This window comes from Hippocampus comes, unplaced genomic scaffold, assembly GCF_001891065.2.
Source record: "Hippocampus comes isolate QL1 unplaced genomic scaffold, H_comes_QL1_v1.1 scaffold127, whole genome shotgun sequence".
NCBI lineage: Eukaryota > Metazoa > Chordata > Actinopteri > Syngnathiformes > Syngnathidae > Hippocampus > Hippocampus comes.
In genome coordinates this window covers 308,133-322,644 of record NW_017805500.1, presented here as the reverse complement: position 1 = coordinate 322,644, position 14,512 = coordinate 308,133, and the positions used below count along the sequence as shown (strand labels likewise).

The 14,512-nt window shown below is 48.5% G+C and overlaps 1 protein-coding gene across 6 annotated transcripts in view; it reads right to left on the bottom strand.

Moving 5' to 3' along the window:
- Positions 1-14,512, bottom strand: part of cacna1c (calcium channel, voltage-dependent, L type, alpha 1C subunit) — a 65,429-nt gene that overhangs the window by 7,390 nt on the left and 43,527 nt on the right. For 5 of the 6 annotated variants that reach the window (XM_019877019.1, XM_019877021.1, XM_019877020.1 and 2 more), the window contains 20 exons: positions 14,175-14,234; positions 13,732-13,838; positions 11,409-11,496; positions 11,224-11,331; positions 11,096-11,148; positions 10,878-11,024; positions 10,563-10,764; positions 10,295-10,453; positions 10,098-10,208; positions 8,175-8,258; positions 3,991-4,074; positions 2,425-2,562; positions 1,909-1,974; positions 1,713-1,804; positions 1,294-1,456; positions 1,086-1,213; positions 901-997; positions 719-821; positions 535-636; positions 5-132 (listed from right to left, as the gene is read on the bottom strand). In XM_019877019.1, the coding sequence (XP_019732578.1) occupies positions 5-132; positions 535-636; positions 719-821; positions 901-997; positions 1,086-1,213; positions 1,294-1,456; positions 1,713-1,804; positions 1,909-1,974; positions 2,425-2,562; positions 3,991-4,074; positions 8,175-8,258; positions 10,098-10,208; positions 10,295-10,453; positions 10,563-10,764; positions 10,878-11,024; positions 11,096-11,148; positions 11,224-11,331; positions 11,409-11,496; positions 13,732-13,838; positions 14,175-14,234 (2,220 nt within the window). The remainder of the gene's footprint in view (positions 1-4; positions 133-534; positions 637-718; positions 822-900; positions 998-1,085; positions 1,214-1,293; positions 1,457-1,712; positions 1,805-1,908; positions 1,975-2,424; positions 2,563-3,990; positions 4,075-8,174; positions 8,259-10,097; positions 10,209-10,294; positions 10,454-10,562; positions 10,765-10,877; positions 11,025-11,095; positions 11,149-11,223; positions 11,332-11,408; positions 11,497-13,731; positions 13,839-14,174; positions 14,235-14,512) is intronic. The other variant, XM_019877024.1, reaches the window with a different exon arrangement.

Genomic DNA, 14,512 nt, shown 5'->3' with positions numbered 1-14,512 from the left:
GTACCTGCAGGGAGAGGGCCGTTTTGGGCGGCACTTTGGCCACCAGCCCTTGTTCTTTCCTCTTCTTGAACTTGCGGAAGTACTCCTGAATGAGGAAGGTGGCGTAGAACTTTCCGACCGTGACCTCGTCGTCTAAAGAGCGAGTCAAGTAACATTTGGAACATGACAGCTGTATCATGAGCATGTGTGACTCTGAACATTCTTGTCTAAAATATGATTTCATGCGACAATTTCATTCATTGTGCTGCACGCGTCTGATTCTTGTCCACCAGGGGGGGATTATAGTGCAGTCACACAGCCAAAACGACGCACACAAAAGGTGCCAATAGTCTCAGTGACTCAATAAGCTGCAAAAATATTTGTCGTCTTTCACAGAGGATAAAGAATATTGAAAATACGTGTAATCCTCTTTGTTTTGTATTCGAGTGGGAACAAGCAGTTTGCAGCTATTATTTAAAAAAAAAAAAAAAAAAATCTGAACAGCCCACGTGTGGAAAAATTTCTCAGTCACGTTTGAGAATACAGAATACAAACCGCCAGCAGGTGGCACCACTTGATCCAGCAGTTTCATGCTTGTCCTCTTCCAGATCTTCTTCACGATGGCCCTCAGCTCCTCGTTGGCCTGCTCCAGATTCCCTGAAAAGACGCACGGACCAGAACGTAAACTTCGATCTTGGAAAAGACAACCCGAACGCGAATGTCAAGTGCGCGCGTCAACCTTCTGTCTTGATCCTCAGTGCCGTTCTGACCAGCGCAAAGAGCGTCGCGTTGAACATGACGGTTCCGTCGCTGTTCAGCGGCATGTTCATGGAGACCAGACGCTACACACACACAAATAAACAAAAAATGCTAAATGTTCTTCGGGAATCATCCGGTCAAAGCGCACGCCGGGGTGCCCACCTTGCAGGCCACCCGGTGAGGACAGAGCTTCCCGAAGCCGAGCGGGGGCTGGATCCTTCTGAGCAGAGTCACCACATCCAGGTGCTTGATCCTCCCCCTGGAAAGAAACGACAACAACGCTCGATAACGGTCTTTGCGCACCGCCGACTCGTAATCCGCGTCGGGTGTTGTTTTGGCCAACTCACTTTGCTTCCGGGTCGTATTCGGCCCATATCCTCTTGAACTCGTCAAGGTGATGCGGCCCCAGGATGGACCAATCCCGCGTCAGGTAGTCAAAGTTGTCCATGATGACAGCCACGAAGAGATTGATGATCTACGAGAAGATTCAGGTACAAATTAAAAAAAAAAAAAAAAAAAAAAAAAAGGAGAAGGGGGTTTGGGCTGGGTGCTCACCAGAAAGGCACAGAGCATGTAGAAGCTGACAAAGTAGATGATGGCGAACTGGCTCCCGCAGTCCTCCTGGATGGCGACGTTCTCATTGGTGGATCCTTTCTCGCACGGCCGATAGAGCGAGCACGCCAGCATGATCTCCTGCCACGCTTCGCCTGTGGCACATCTGACGCCACAATGTTTGCTTTCAGTTCTTTGTCTACCAATGCTCCCGCGCAGCTGGAGCAACAAACTGCTCCATGCTCACCTCTCTTTCCCAGATCTAATCGCCTCTTAAAATCCGTTTTGGACATTTACATCTAATCTATCTTTTAAGTGACCCGCAAAACGGAGCGAATAAATGGAAATCCGTGGCTTATTTTAGAAGCGGGAACAGCGAAAGGGTGCGTGGCCGAGGAGAGGAGCGCTGCAATCTTCCTCACCTGAAGAGCAGCAGCACTGCCTGGGGGAACGTCTGGAAATTGTTGTTCCTGTTGATCTGCGTGTGGTCCCGCAGCGCTATCTTGCCAAACATCTGCACGAGGGGGCGGCGGGGGAGAAGAAAACACACCAGTCTCTTTGGACAATTAGGAAAGGGCAATTAAATCCAACAGGGAGACAAAGCAGAAGGTGGCTTACCTGCATGCCAATGACGGCGTAAATAAAAAACAGCATCACAATCAGCAGGGCGACGTAAGGTAGAGCCTGGAGAGAAGAGACAACATCAGGTCGGATGGTGTTACACAGGGTTCAATTTTGGGGCCCCTGCTGTTTACATTGCATTTGCATCTTAAGAAACCACTGGTGTGCGGATGACTGTCAGATATACAAAGTATGTCCCGCTGAGCAAAAAGGATTCCATTTTTTTTTTTTTTATGAAAGCCACTTCTGTTCTGTGTGGAAGAAACCAAGGTCTGGAACGGCACCGTATTTCTTGACTTTCAATGAAAAGCAAATAGAAGTTAAGGTGGTTGGTCCCAATGGCCCGTGTGCATCCCACCCTGCCGAATTGGACCGCCTTGCACCTTATCTAAAGCCAACGGTACTGAACTTGGGTTTTACCTCTCCCAGGACCTGCCTGATGCCTCGGGTCAGCCGACCAGACACTATTGGAGGGCGAAGCGGTGGCTAAGAGGAGCCTTCGAATTGAGTTACCTGGAAGGACTTGATGAAGGTCCACAGTAGCGTCCGGATCCCTTCCCCACGGGAGAGTAGCTTCACCAGACGCATCACACGGAAGAGCCGGAAGAAGGTGATGGAGATCCGGGCGTTCTCTTCAGAGTTCTGCAGGCCCTTTTTGACATTATTTACATTATTTGCACACACACACACGCACACATTTCTCAAGTTAGTATGCAAATTTGCACCCGGCTGTCAACAGAGATCTGGTCGAGGGGGGTCTGTCAATTTGAGCGGCATCGCGGGGGAATTCACGAGGCAACAAACAGATCGACCGATCTCACGGTTCACCGGACTTCGGTTTGTCATTCATTTGCCGAAACGCCAGGATGGCCGTGCTATCGCGCACGTTTGAATAAGATGAGCGTGTCCGTGGAGATTACCATCGCCGGGAAGCTCATCCATAAATCGAGGAAAACAATTTAGAAGGATCAGAGATCTGGAGGGAGGTTCCAATAAATCATTCCTGGTGTGAGGAAACAACTGGGGAGCTTCACATGGATTAAGATATTATACCTGCTGGTATAAATTCCTGTCATCACGCTTGGCAAATCTCATTCTCAGCCTTTCTAGTGGTTTGCTTTGACTGTCAAACCCTCTTGTGACTGACGTACTGCCCTGGCAGGCTATTTTTAGACAGTTTTTTTGGTTTTGGGCTGAAATTTGGCAGTTGACGAGGTTTTAGCGGCGGCAACAGCGGCTTTCTTTTGTGTCCCAGCAGTCAATGATAAAATATTCAGCCACCTCGCTGAGTGCTATTCTAATACACGCTCATTTATTTATGCCGCTGCTCCTTCTTAGTGGGGGGGGGGGGGGGGGGAAAAGGGGGGAACACAACAAAGGCAACGCAAGATTTGGACATGTGATGTACAGTGCTTTCAACACTTTTTGCAGCGCCGGAGCCACAGAATAAGAAAAACGCCAGGTGCAACGATTGTAAAAACACTCGCAGTGCATCCGGACACATCTGTTTGTCGCCATCGTCCAAACTGTGGTGTGCTCCGGAAAAGTTTTTGAACAGATTTTGCTCGATCTCAATCGACGCTATCCGCTAATGTGTGAGAAAATGGGGTTGCCCGCTGCTCCCAAAAGTTCTCTGCTGCACGCTGTCGTACCAAAAACCACAGCCCAAAGAAGTTGAGGCCGTTGCAATGAAAAAGAGCGTGGGGGCGGGAAAGCGGAGGTGACGCCAAGTGAAGAAAGAAGAAAGAATTGGTTTCTGAACACATCAAAGAAATGGAAAGATAAAGGCCGCTAAGTGTGACGGGGGGGGGGGGGGGTGATGGTTTGCGCTGATGACGAAGCACTGGACGTAACACCCAGAAAGGGAAGCATGGGTGGGAGGAGGGGGAAGCAACGGGCGCCATGGCAACAACAACCCATCAGACGACTCCAGTTTATACATTTGGGCCCACACACAAATATGGAATATCAGCGGAGTGGCGGCGGCGGTGGCGGCGGTGGTGGTGGGAGGGGTCATGCGGATGGACGCAGGAGGAGGAAGGTAAGAGGGAGGCGGACGAGGTTACCGTCGGAGCGTACCATTGGTCTTACCACAGGGGGGTGAGAGGAGGAGGAGGAGGAGGAGGAGGACGAAGAGGAGGAGGACGAGGAGGAGTCAGCTGGCTTTAAGGAAAGGCAACAAAGATCAGCAACAGAGCGGCGCCTCGTGAAGCGTGTCGTGTTGGTCGTCGGAACGAAGAGCACTGGCGAAAGGTGGAGGTGTGCGAATCGAACAAATGGTGTCAAGGGGTCAAGCTTAGGGTGTTCGGGGGTTTTCTCTCGGACCGATTGGCCGCGTCTTCCTGCGTTAGGGGTATTGCTCGAAAAATATTTACAGGTCAGAAGGTACGCAAATCGGTGTTGGCTCGGGCCTGTCAGACGTCTCCAAGTTGAGTCATCGAATTTGCAATGATAAGAAACTGTCTTCCAAAATTTATTCGAGGTAATATCGTGTTTTTTTTTTTTTTTTTTTTTTTTTTAAATGTCTCAGCAGTTTTCTGGCCTGTCTTTGTCTGTCAATCCAACCTCTGGAGGCAGACGGTCTCCCTCCAGTTTTTTTTTTTTTTGGGCCTCCCTGCTTGCTTACGTGGGGCCTTCGGTTGTGAATTGGAGCGACACCGATGAAGATTTGATCCGATCCCAATCCGACTTCACCAAAATACCGCTGCGGTAGAAATACATGATGTTATGCTTGAGGAGTTTTACTTGCCATCCCAAGCAGTTTGATGATTCAACAACTGAGAAGTGGATGGAAAAAAAGAAAAAAGAAAAAAAAAAGGCATAATTTCATCGGGGCCAGGAGGGACAATTCTGAAGATATTACAGCATATAGACGGGTGGCATCAGGCTAGATTGAACCATGTTGGCACTGGAGGATATTGGAAAAGTCTGTTTAAGGCTGCGGGGCTGAAATAATGAATAATGGCGCCCGGGCCAGTGCGGAGAAAAGGCGAAGGAGCTGATGATGTGTCTGCAACATTTATGCGCAGGTGCCCGTGGCTTTATGTGTACGCTGATGGATGGAGGCCTGCCTCTGGAGCTATCTGTTTCTCTTGCTGCCAGCTGGAGCGACAAAGCAATCGCAGTCGATGATGCCACAGGACGCTTCAAGCTGCGTTTACTGCGCCGGATGTGCTATTCGAGGCCTCTTTCCGGTTCGAAACGCTCACCGGTCCGAGAGGCGTCGGAATCTCACATTCACGTGTAGTCACTCGATGGACGTGGACAATTGCACACAGAAAAAAAAAAAAAATTATATATATATATATATATATATATATATATCTCGGTTTGGGCGGGCCCTGTTAAAATACCTCAGCGCAGCGTTAACGCATCATTAGCGCCCAAAAGCATCTCCCGCAAGAAGGATGACGCAGCGGCACTGGCACAGGAGAGAATGTGAACAAAAGGCACAGCAGGCGAGGGGAAGAAGAGAAAGCTGGAGGAGCCGTTCTTTGTGGCGCAATTGTAACCGGGCCACCTACTTTTCAGGTTAGAACAGGGTCGTAAGGCAACGGATTGTACCATCTGCCGGTAAGAATATCTGTGACGTGCATTACGGTGTGAGGGGTTATATGACACTCGGACGAAAGAAACAGAGAATGGACAGAAAGAAGGAAAGAAGGAAGGAAGGAAGGGAAATTGGTAGGCAAGTTATGCGAGCACAATGGTTTCCACAAACTGTCTGTTATGACGTTGGCTATGACGGTAACTGACGTAGCAAAATGTGAATGTTGCTACATTCATTTGCGCTATTTTATGTGACGACATAAAAGTTGCAGCGTTGCAGAGTATGTTGCAGGTTTATAATGGTTTGGACTTTTTTTTTTTAATAGTTTTTAATTCGTTTTATGATTAGTTTTTAATATATATGGGTCGAGTGCACAAAAAAAAAAGGAGGCGACGAAGCATTATATCACAAAGTTAACCTTCCTTATTCTGTAGCAATACTGAAATAAACCTCGGATATCAACTGACGAAAATGAAAAACGGGGGACATTTTCGAAAAACGTTTTGCATTTTCCTGAACTGTAATAACCTTTATTAGAATTCATTCCGTTTGAATACGATGTAAAAAAAAAAAAATTAAAAAAAATCATGACAAAGAGAAGGAAAAATACTGATTAGCAAATGAGGAAAATCAAGGGCAAAGTGAAGAAGCAAATCCAATTTCAAGGTTGGCTTTTACAGATAACCAAGACGCACCGTTGGGCCTGGATGTCGTTTCAAATCTGTCCTGTCAAAGTGTCTTCAAAGTCAAAGTGCTTTTCATCGAGAGCGCCGCCCAACCAATCACGGACGGGGGCGGGTGGGGGGTGAACATGGATTCCCTTTTCTGGAGGCGCTCGCACCCTTGGGAAGCGCCGAGCTTATTGGTATGCCCGGCCAGCGCTGTCTGGGGTGAAACGTACTTCATTCCAGCATCGGGGTGGGGGGGGGGGAACATGCTGCACTACTACCCTTGTGCACATCCGTGCCTTGTTTCATGGTGTTAAAACGCAGCTGCGTGCGCCCTGGGGGAGGGGTGCGAGTGTGACATGACATTGCATGTACACAATCACATTGGAATCTAGTGAGATATTAACCCTTTCATGCACCCTGTAACCTGATCACATGATAAACTGTCCACTGTGGTAACTGCTGTCCCTGAAAGGGTTGGGGGGGGGGGGCTGCTTGTTTGTTTGTTTCATGTCAATCTATTCGAATCTGCAGGTGTTCCTAATGAAGTGACTCATATCCTGGCCCATGTCGAGCGTGAGAACATGAAGCCCGGATAGTCCAGGTCATAAAAACGGCACTTTTCAAGATGAATTTTTAACGTGACATCCATCTATTTGACCAGCCCTGCAAGCGACAACGTTGTCCGACATGATTTGCTTCCCTGGAAATCGAGTCCCGCCAGCAGAACTTATTCTTTTTCTATGACTAAATAATGTGGGGCGTACGGCGCTCTTGCATGCTGCATGCTAAAGAGCTTTTCTTCTTCTCCTTATTCGTTTTTTTTTTCTCCGGTATCACACGGATACGAACGACGGCAAGCATCCGTGAAGTGTAAACACAATGGACACTCGACATTCGACTTGCATTGGGCCCGGCCGGGCATTGTTATGCGGCTCCGTTGTTGTCCGCTGGGCCTCTACGTGGAGAAGAAATGAATTCATAAATACATTTACATACATCTCGCGGGCCCCGAGTGAAAGCATTTGTGAATTAAATTTCTTTCCTGTGCCTGTTACTTGCCAAAAAAAAAAAACATGTCTGCTCCGTGTATCTTTTCACTTCAATTGAACGACACCAGACCCTAACAGTGCATCTTGTCACCTGACATGCAAAGGGAATGTGTAGGCAAAAAAAAATAAAATAAAATAAAATTCTAAAAGATGAAACGCAAACACCAAATCCACTTGTTGGAATTGCGCAATTTCCGAAAGCTGTGGCCGGGATTGCAAAGCGCTGTGAAAGTGCATTTCATGTGTTTCAAATTAGCAAAGCAATGCATCACCAAGGCATTGCAGCGCTGCTCCATCTGGTCTCTTTTTGACTCACTTTGACCCAATTCGGCCATCGCGGGATCAAATGCAGCGCAGCTGAGGTTTCCTAATCATTTGAAGACATGCGAGATGGGTATCGCTCGGCCTCTGTTTGTGTGTGTGTGCGTGTGTGTGTGTGTGTGTGTGTGTGGCAGAGCGGAGGGAGCCGGGCTACTTACGTTCACCTCCGTGATCGCTATGTCAACAACGCTACCCACAACTATCAAGGCATCAAATGCGTTCCATGCATCAACAAAATAATGCTGCGTGGCGATGGAAAGGACAGAAAGATGACAGAAAAGAAAGGGCGGGGGGCCGGGGAGGGGGGGGGCAGAAGAACAAAAATGACATTTAAAAATGAAAAGACAAGAAAAGCAAAGAGAAAACATAGCATAAGGTAAGGTTGAAATGTTCATTAAAAAAAAAAATAGTAAAGGAGAAAAACAAAAATCAGCATGCGTTGAGTGATGTGAGGCAGTTCAATCCAATTCATCGTCACGGAATATAACCTGACGACGTTTGCGCCCGCCTGACTTGCCTTGGTATTCCAAACGAGTGGCCTTTTGGGACTCAAGGAAGGAAGGGGAGGAAAAGAGGAGCAGGAGGAGGAAAGGAGGAGACGCAGAGAACACGAAAGAGGAGAAAGGTTTGGCGAGAGAGGAGGAGGGGGGCGGGGGGGAGGCGAGTACTTACGTTGATTTCACTGAGAATGACGTCTATTATGCTGCCAATTACGATGAGGAAATCAAACACATTCCAGGGATCACTAAAGTACCCCTATACAGGAGGAGGAGGGAAGGGGGGTGGGGGGGGATGAGGAGGAAGGTTAGAAGGGAAACACCATCTGCCGCCGCCTCGTAGCGCGTTGAAGGCGGGATCAGATATGTTACACTTCGTTAAAAAACAAACAAAACAAACAATTCCGTTAACAAACATGAATGCCTTGATGCTCCACGCCGTTATCGGTCGCGATCGCGGCAGCCACGCCGCTCGGCGCGGGCCATCATGAATATGCAATGAAGCACGACGGCTACACGTGTCGGAACAAAATGAAGTGAACTTTGGGAGGCTCCGAGATTGGACTTACTTATTTAACATATTGCGGAGGCAGCCAAATTCGATGCAGGATGGCTGCCCACATTAATCCGTGACAAAATAAGCTAAAGGTAATTCAAACATTTTCCTCATGCCCCCCCTAAAAAAATCATCCATAAAGCAAAGAAGTCATTTAATTCATTACACACTTTATCAGCCAATTAATCATCAGTGGAATTATTTTTCCTGCCCCCCCCCCACCCAAAAAAATAATAAAATCCATATCGGCTCGAGCGTGTAGCACTGATGCATTCATCTGCCATATTCTCAGACTTGTCAACAAACACGTCCACAGTGGCGCCTTGAGATACGAGCGACTTGACAACCAACTTTTTCAAGATACGAGCCCTCAAAGAGGCTTCAAGCTGTTGATTGAAGTTTACCGTCAAACTAAAACCGGGGGACTCGCGCGCGTGTTCCAAAAAAAACTGCATAGCTTAGCCTTTATTTCCTCTAGCTTAATGCTAATGACATGCCACAATGGGAAGATTTAAGGCGGGGCTTACGTTACAAGCGTGGTCGCGGAACGAATCAAACTCAAGGCACCACTATTATAAAGCACATGGAGGCTTTGGTTTGTCGGGGAGGGGGGGGGGCAAAGATGAAGGGGAAAATAAGGAGGAAGATTGGATGAGTTCACTCATTTAGGGTCCATTGGGTTTGAATGTAGCACATTCATTCGTGATTTACGTTAGCACAACCAAGGAACTGTTCAAACGCGGCGAGCGTGAGTCGACACGCGGCAGCATCCCAGTGCGCACCGGAAACGGATTTCACGGCATCGGAATGAATTCGGCTTCAATTCGCATGGCGTCAAATATCGTCTCCGACGGAAGCGGGTCTCACCCTGGGTTTGAAGGCGATCAACTTGAGGATCATCTCCACGGTGAAGAGCCCCGTGAAGAGCATGTTGAGGATGTTCATGGCGTCGTTGAAGTTCTTCGTCTGACCGTGGTGCTGCGAAGCGCAGATAGCGACAGGCGATTGGCGCGCAGAAGAGACGGAAATAGGACCTCGCGCGTGTTCGCGGTGGGGGGGCTCACCTGCATGGCCAGGCAGATGGTGTTGAGAAGGATGAGCGTGAACATCAGGTACTCAAAGTAGGTGGAGTTGACCACGTACCACACCTTGTACTGGTACGGGTTCTTGGGGATGTACCGGCGAAGGGGGCGGGCCTTCAGGGCATACTCGACACACTGACGCTGTGACAAAACGCGCAAAAGATACAAAAGGTGAAGCGCTCGACTCGACGTTTCTGAAACTATCCCAAGTAGAATCCATTTTGGCATCGGGAACACGTCCCTTCATTACCTGGTTCTTGTCCAGCTCGCAATTCTTATACTCCTGCTCGCCTTGCTCCTGGAAGGTGACGATGCCAAGGAACTGTTCAAACGCGGCGAGCGTGAGTCGACACGCGGCAGCATCCCAGTGCGCACCGGAAACGGATTTCACGGCATCGGAATGAATTCGGCTTCAATTCGCATGGCGTCAAATATCGTCTCCGACGGAAGCGGGTCTCACCCTGGGTTTGAAGGCGATCAACTTGAGGATCATCTCCACGGTGAAGAGCCCCGTGAAGAGCATGTTGAGGATGTTCATGGCGTCGTTGAAGTTCTTCGTCTGACCGTGGTGCTGCGAAGCGCAGATAGCGACAGGCGATTGGCGCGCAGAAGAGACGGAAATAGGACCTCGCGCGTGTTCGCGGTGGGGGGGCTCACCTGCATGGCCAGGCAGATGGTGTTGAGAAGGATGAGCGTGAACATCAGGTACTCAAAGTAGGTGGAGTTGACCACGTACCACACCTTGTACTGGTACGGGTTCTTGGGGATGTACCGGCGAAGGGGGCGGGCCTTCAGGGCATACTCGACACACTGACGCTGTGACAAAACGCGCAAAAGATACAAAAGGTGAAGCGCTCGACTCGACGTTTCTGAAACTATCCCAAGTAGAATCCATTTTGGCATCGGGAACACGTCCCTTCATTACCTGGTTCTTGTCCAGCTCGCAATTCTTATACTCCTGCTCGCCTTGCTCCTGGAAGGTGACGATGACGAAACCCACGAAGATGTTCATCATGAAGAAGGCGATGATGATTATGTAGATGATGAAGAAGATGGAGATGACCACGCGGTAGTTGTAGATGGGACCCACGTCCTCGGTGTGAGAGTCGATGGCCCGGTAGAGGAGCCTGCGGGGACGGTGGGGGGCGGCGTTGATGAGCCGAAACGGCCAACAAACCGGGGCCATGTACCGAATGACTGCGCGCGTGGTCTGTGAGTGTTTCCGTATTCAGACACGCACCCCGGCCAGCCCTCAAAAGTGGACACCGCAAACAGAGCCATCATGCCTTGGAGCACATCGTCAAAGTTAAACTCGCTGTTCTCCCACTGTCTCAGGGCTCGTTCGGGCTTGGCCACGTCGCCGTCCTTGTACTTGATGTAGTTGCCTCTGGCGAGAAACTCGCGTTGACGTGACGGGCGCCGTGGCGGTTGCGGTTCGTCGACGCGGCCGCGGCTTACCTGCACTCGGCCTTCGTCTGTTTCGAGTTGTCGGTGCAGAAGAAGAACTTGCCCTGGAGAGCAACGCGACATGTGGGCATGAATGACTCCCGTGGTCGAAATCCCCTCGGCGTTCGCCGGCGCGCTACCTTGAAAAGCTGCACCCCGATGCAGGCGAACATGAACTGGAGCAACGTGGTGACGATGACGATGTTGCCGATGGTCCTGATGGCCACAAACACGCACTGCACCACGTGCTGAGGAAAGCGGGGAACGGACACGGTCAGCGACGGCGTTTCAAACGCTTCGATTTGTTTTTCGATGAGGCGCTGACCTTCAGGCCTTTGGCTCTGTTGATGGCCCGCAGAGGTCGGAGCACTCGGAGAACTCGCAGGATCTTCACCACGTTGATCGCACTGGACCTGCAACGGCGATACAATTGAGCGGTCGGCCGGCTAAAATGCTAAACCGTCGTTTTTCGAACAAAATATTTGTCGGCTGTTGAGAGAAAGTGGACGTAGCAACTGTGAGTCTTTGTTCAGCATTTTACCGTTCTCATTGTTTTTTTTTAAATGACTCCACTATGGACTAATGAAATAATGCGGAATGCATTTACGACTGAAATGAAGCAGGGGCTGTATTTTTTTTTTTTTTCTCCAAAATTTCAGCCTTGGTGATTTGAAAATTGCATTCTTCGACCATGTCCATTTGAATTCAATTAATTTAGTTCTGCCCTAATATCACAAATTTCTACAAGGCTGGCTAAGACAATTCATGAGACGGTTAATTTTGCTTTTTGGACTCTTCGGAGCACCACGGTAACAAGTCCTGTCACACAATCAACTAAACACACACACACACACACACACACACACACACACACACACACACACACACACACACACACACACACACACACACGGCACACACAAAACACACACACACACACACACGCACACACAAATACACGGACGGCATAAACAAAACACCCAGACAAACAAGGGCATAGCAAAGTGTGCTGCGAGGAAAGTGTCAGTTCAAAGGTTGTGCCCAAAACAAAAGCTTCTAAAGTCAAAACTGAATAAATGCGTTGACATTTTGATTTTTAAAAAAAAACAAACGTGTGTATGTGTGTGTTCTTTTACTCATGACATTGTGAGGACCTGCATATGTGTGTGTGTGTGTGTGATATGTGTTTCTGTGTGTGTGTGTGTGTTTGTGTGTGTGTGTGTGTGTGTGTGTGTGTGTGTGTGTGTGCGTGCATGTGTGGGGAGGGTTGACCTTTCACGATAAAGATGCTAAAAAAAAAAAAAAAAAAAGCAACAGAAGACATTTTTTTTCCTTCACACATACAACCAAAATGCCAACGCATCATTCGACGGGGGTGACTGTGCCGCCTGGAAAGGAAAGAAAGGAGTGTGTGACGCCTTCCAACAGCCCGGAAAGGAAAGAAAGGTGTGTGTGGTGCCTTCAAACGGGAAGTCGAAAGGTGTTTAAAGGTAGCCGACGTGGGCGTGGGATGATGCCGCTGACGTGTCACAGTCCAAAGTAGCCGCGAGGACATGGCGTACTGCCACTATGACACAAATAAAGACACCTTTTAGGTTCCCATAAAACATAAAAGCCGCGCTCGGTGCTTGGGCGGACTCGGAGCGGGAGGGGGGGTTGGGAAGTGCGCGTCGCCATTAAGCGGCTGGCCAATGACAGGAAGTGCTCCCGCAAGGGCCGCTTTTGGCCCTCAAGTGTCAGATTTCCTCGACTTAATGAAAGCGATGAGGCGTTCATCTACTCAATATTCGCCACAATACACGACGTGCGCACGCACACGTGCACGTTTGCTCACGGCGGTGCCGTGAAATTCTCGCAAATGGACTGAAGTTGACTGTGTCCGTCCACCGACATCCCACACACTAATTACCTTTAACAAGGCAAAAAGAGAAGAACAGAAAAAAAGAAAAAAAAACACTTGAGTTTTCACATTCCGTTGCCATTTCTATTGCTCAGGAGAGTTCAATTTGGAGTGTGGACTGAATTTAATAATGATAATTAGCTTTGGATGAAAACAACTGTCCTTTTTAAGAGGACATTTAACAATTGGGTTTTACAGGAAGTATAATAAATCATTTGTTGTTTGGCTCCACTCTCCCAAACGGTAGAAATACCAAACCAAGGGAGTGACAGTGACTTTCGGGTCATATTCACAAGCACTAATATGGACTTACGTCGAGAAGTCGAGTCTATTAAAGAGTTTGAAACAGAGAGTGGAGCATAGCGTATTAAACATGAGAAACATCACAGCATTCCAACGAGTTCTTCGCTGTAAGAAGCAAAGGACATCTTTATTAATAACAAACGGCATCATGGTGTGTGTGTGGGTGTGTGTGTGGGGGGGGGGGTGTTTAGGTGAGCGCTGGAGTGTAAAGTTGCGAAGAGTGAGGCCGTGTCTGTGAAGCATGGGCCAATTTACCAAGCTAAACATTTGCCTCCTTAGCGATGTGACAAGTTGATTTGTGTCGCCGCGGGGCCGACCAAACGACCCGTGAAGGCAAAGTGAGGGCTCGGTGGCGTCGGTTCACCGCAGGGGGGGGTGTGGAGGGGGTGAGATAATTGGCGGCCGATCCATTTTTTGGGCGACCAAAACAAAGGATTTGACTCACTGTATCCCAGAGGAAATGAGGGAAACGCTGACCACCACCAGGTCCAGAATGTTGAAATAGTTCCTGCAGAAAGAGCCTTTGTGGAGGAAGGCTCCGTAAGCTGTCATCTGTTGAGGACGGAAGATATTGAAAGACAAGCTCGAAATGTCCAAGCCCATACATTTTTGTTTTTTTTTAAAGAGTAATTAGCCAATCAGGATCAGTGTTCTGTTATCCAAACATTTTTTTTTGTGCATATCACACTTGACTCTCTCCTACATGAATTTGCCCTTCTGCTTTTCAGAATTCATCCTTGGCGACCATTTTTATGAAAACAAAGATATTTTTTACTGAATCGCAAATAATTTCCGTGGTGCAACGGTCCATTAAGATTTTTTTTTTTTTAAAGTGCCACGCCCACCCATGAAACACCCATTTCAAAAGTAAAAGTGGAGTGTACATACCTTGAGAATAATCTCGATGGTGAAAAGCCCCGTGAAGACGTGGTCTGCATAGCCCAGGATCTGCAATGGAAGCCGCGATGCTCATCGTTTTGATGCGAAACGAACGGGCAAGGACGTGGGGAGACATTCGTGAAAAGTCACAACTTCACAGTTTGGAAATGCAAACGTTTTGGAGTGAATTCAAGCAGCATGGCATTTAAGAGGAAAGTGAACCAATAAAGCTGAACGGGCTTTTTACAAGTTGTTGGACAGTCGTCAGGGAGGAAATGAGTCGCCGCCGTAAAGGTCGTCCTTGTTCGGCCGTTGGCGCTTTTAGCACTGCCCGCAAGCGTGTGAAC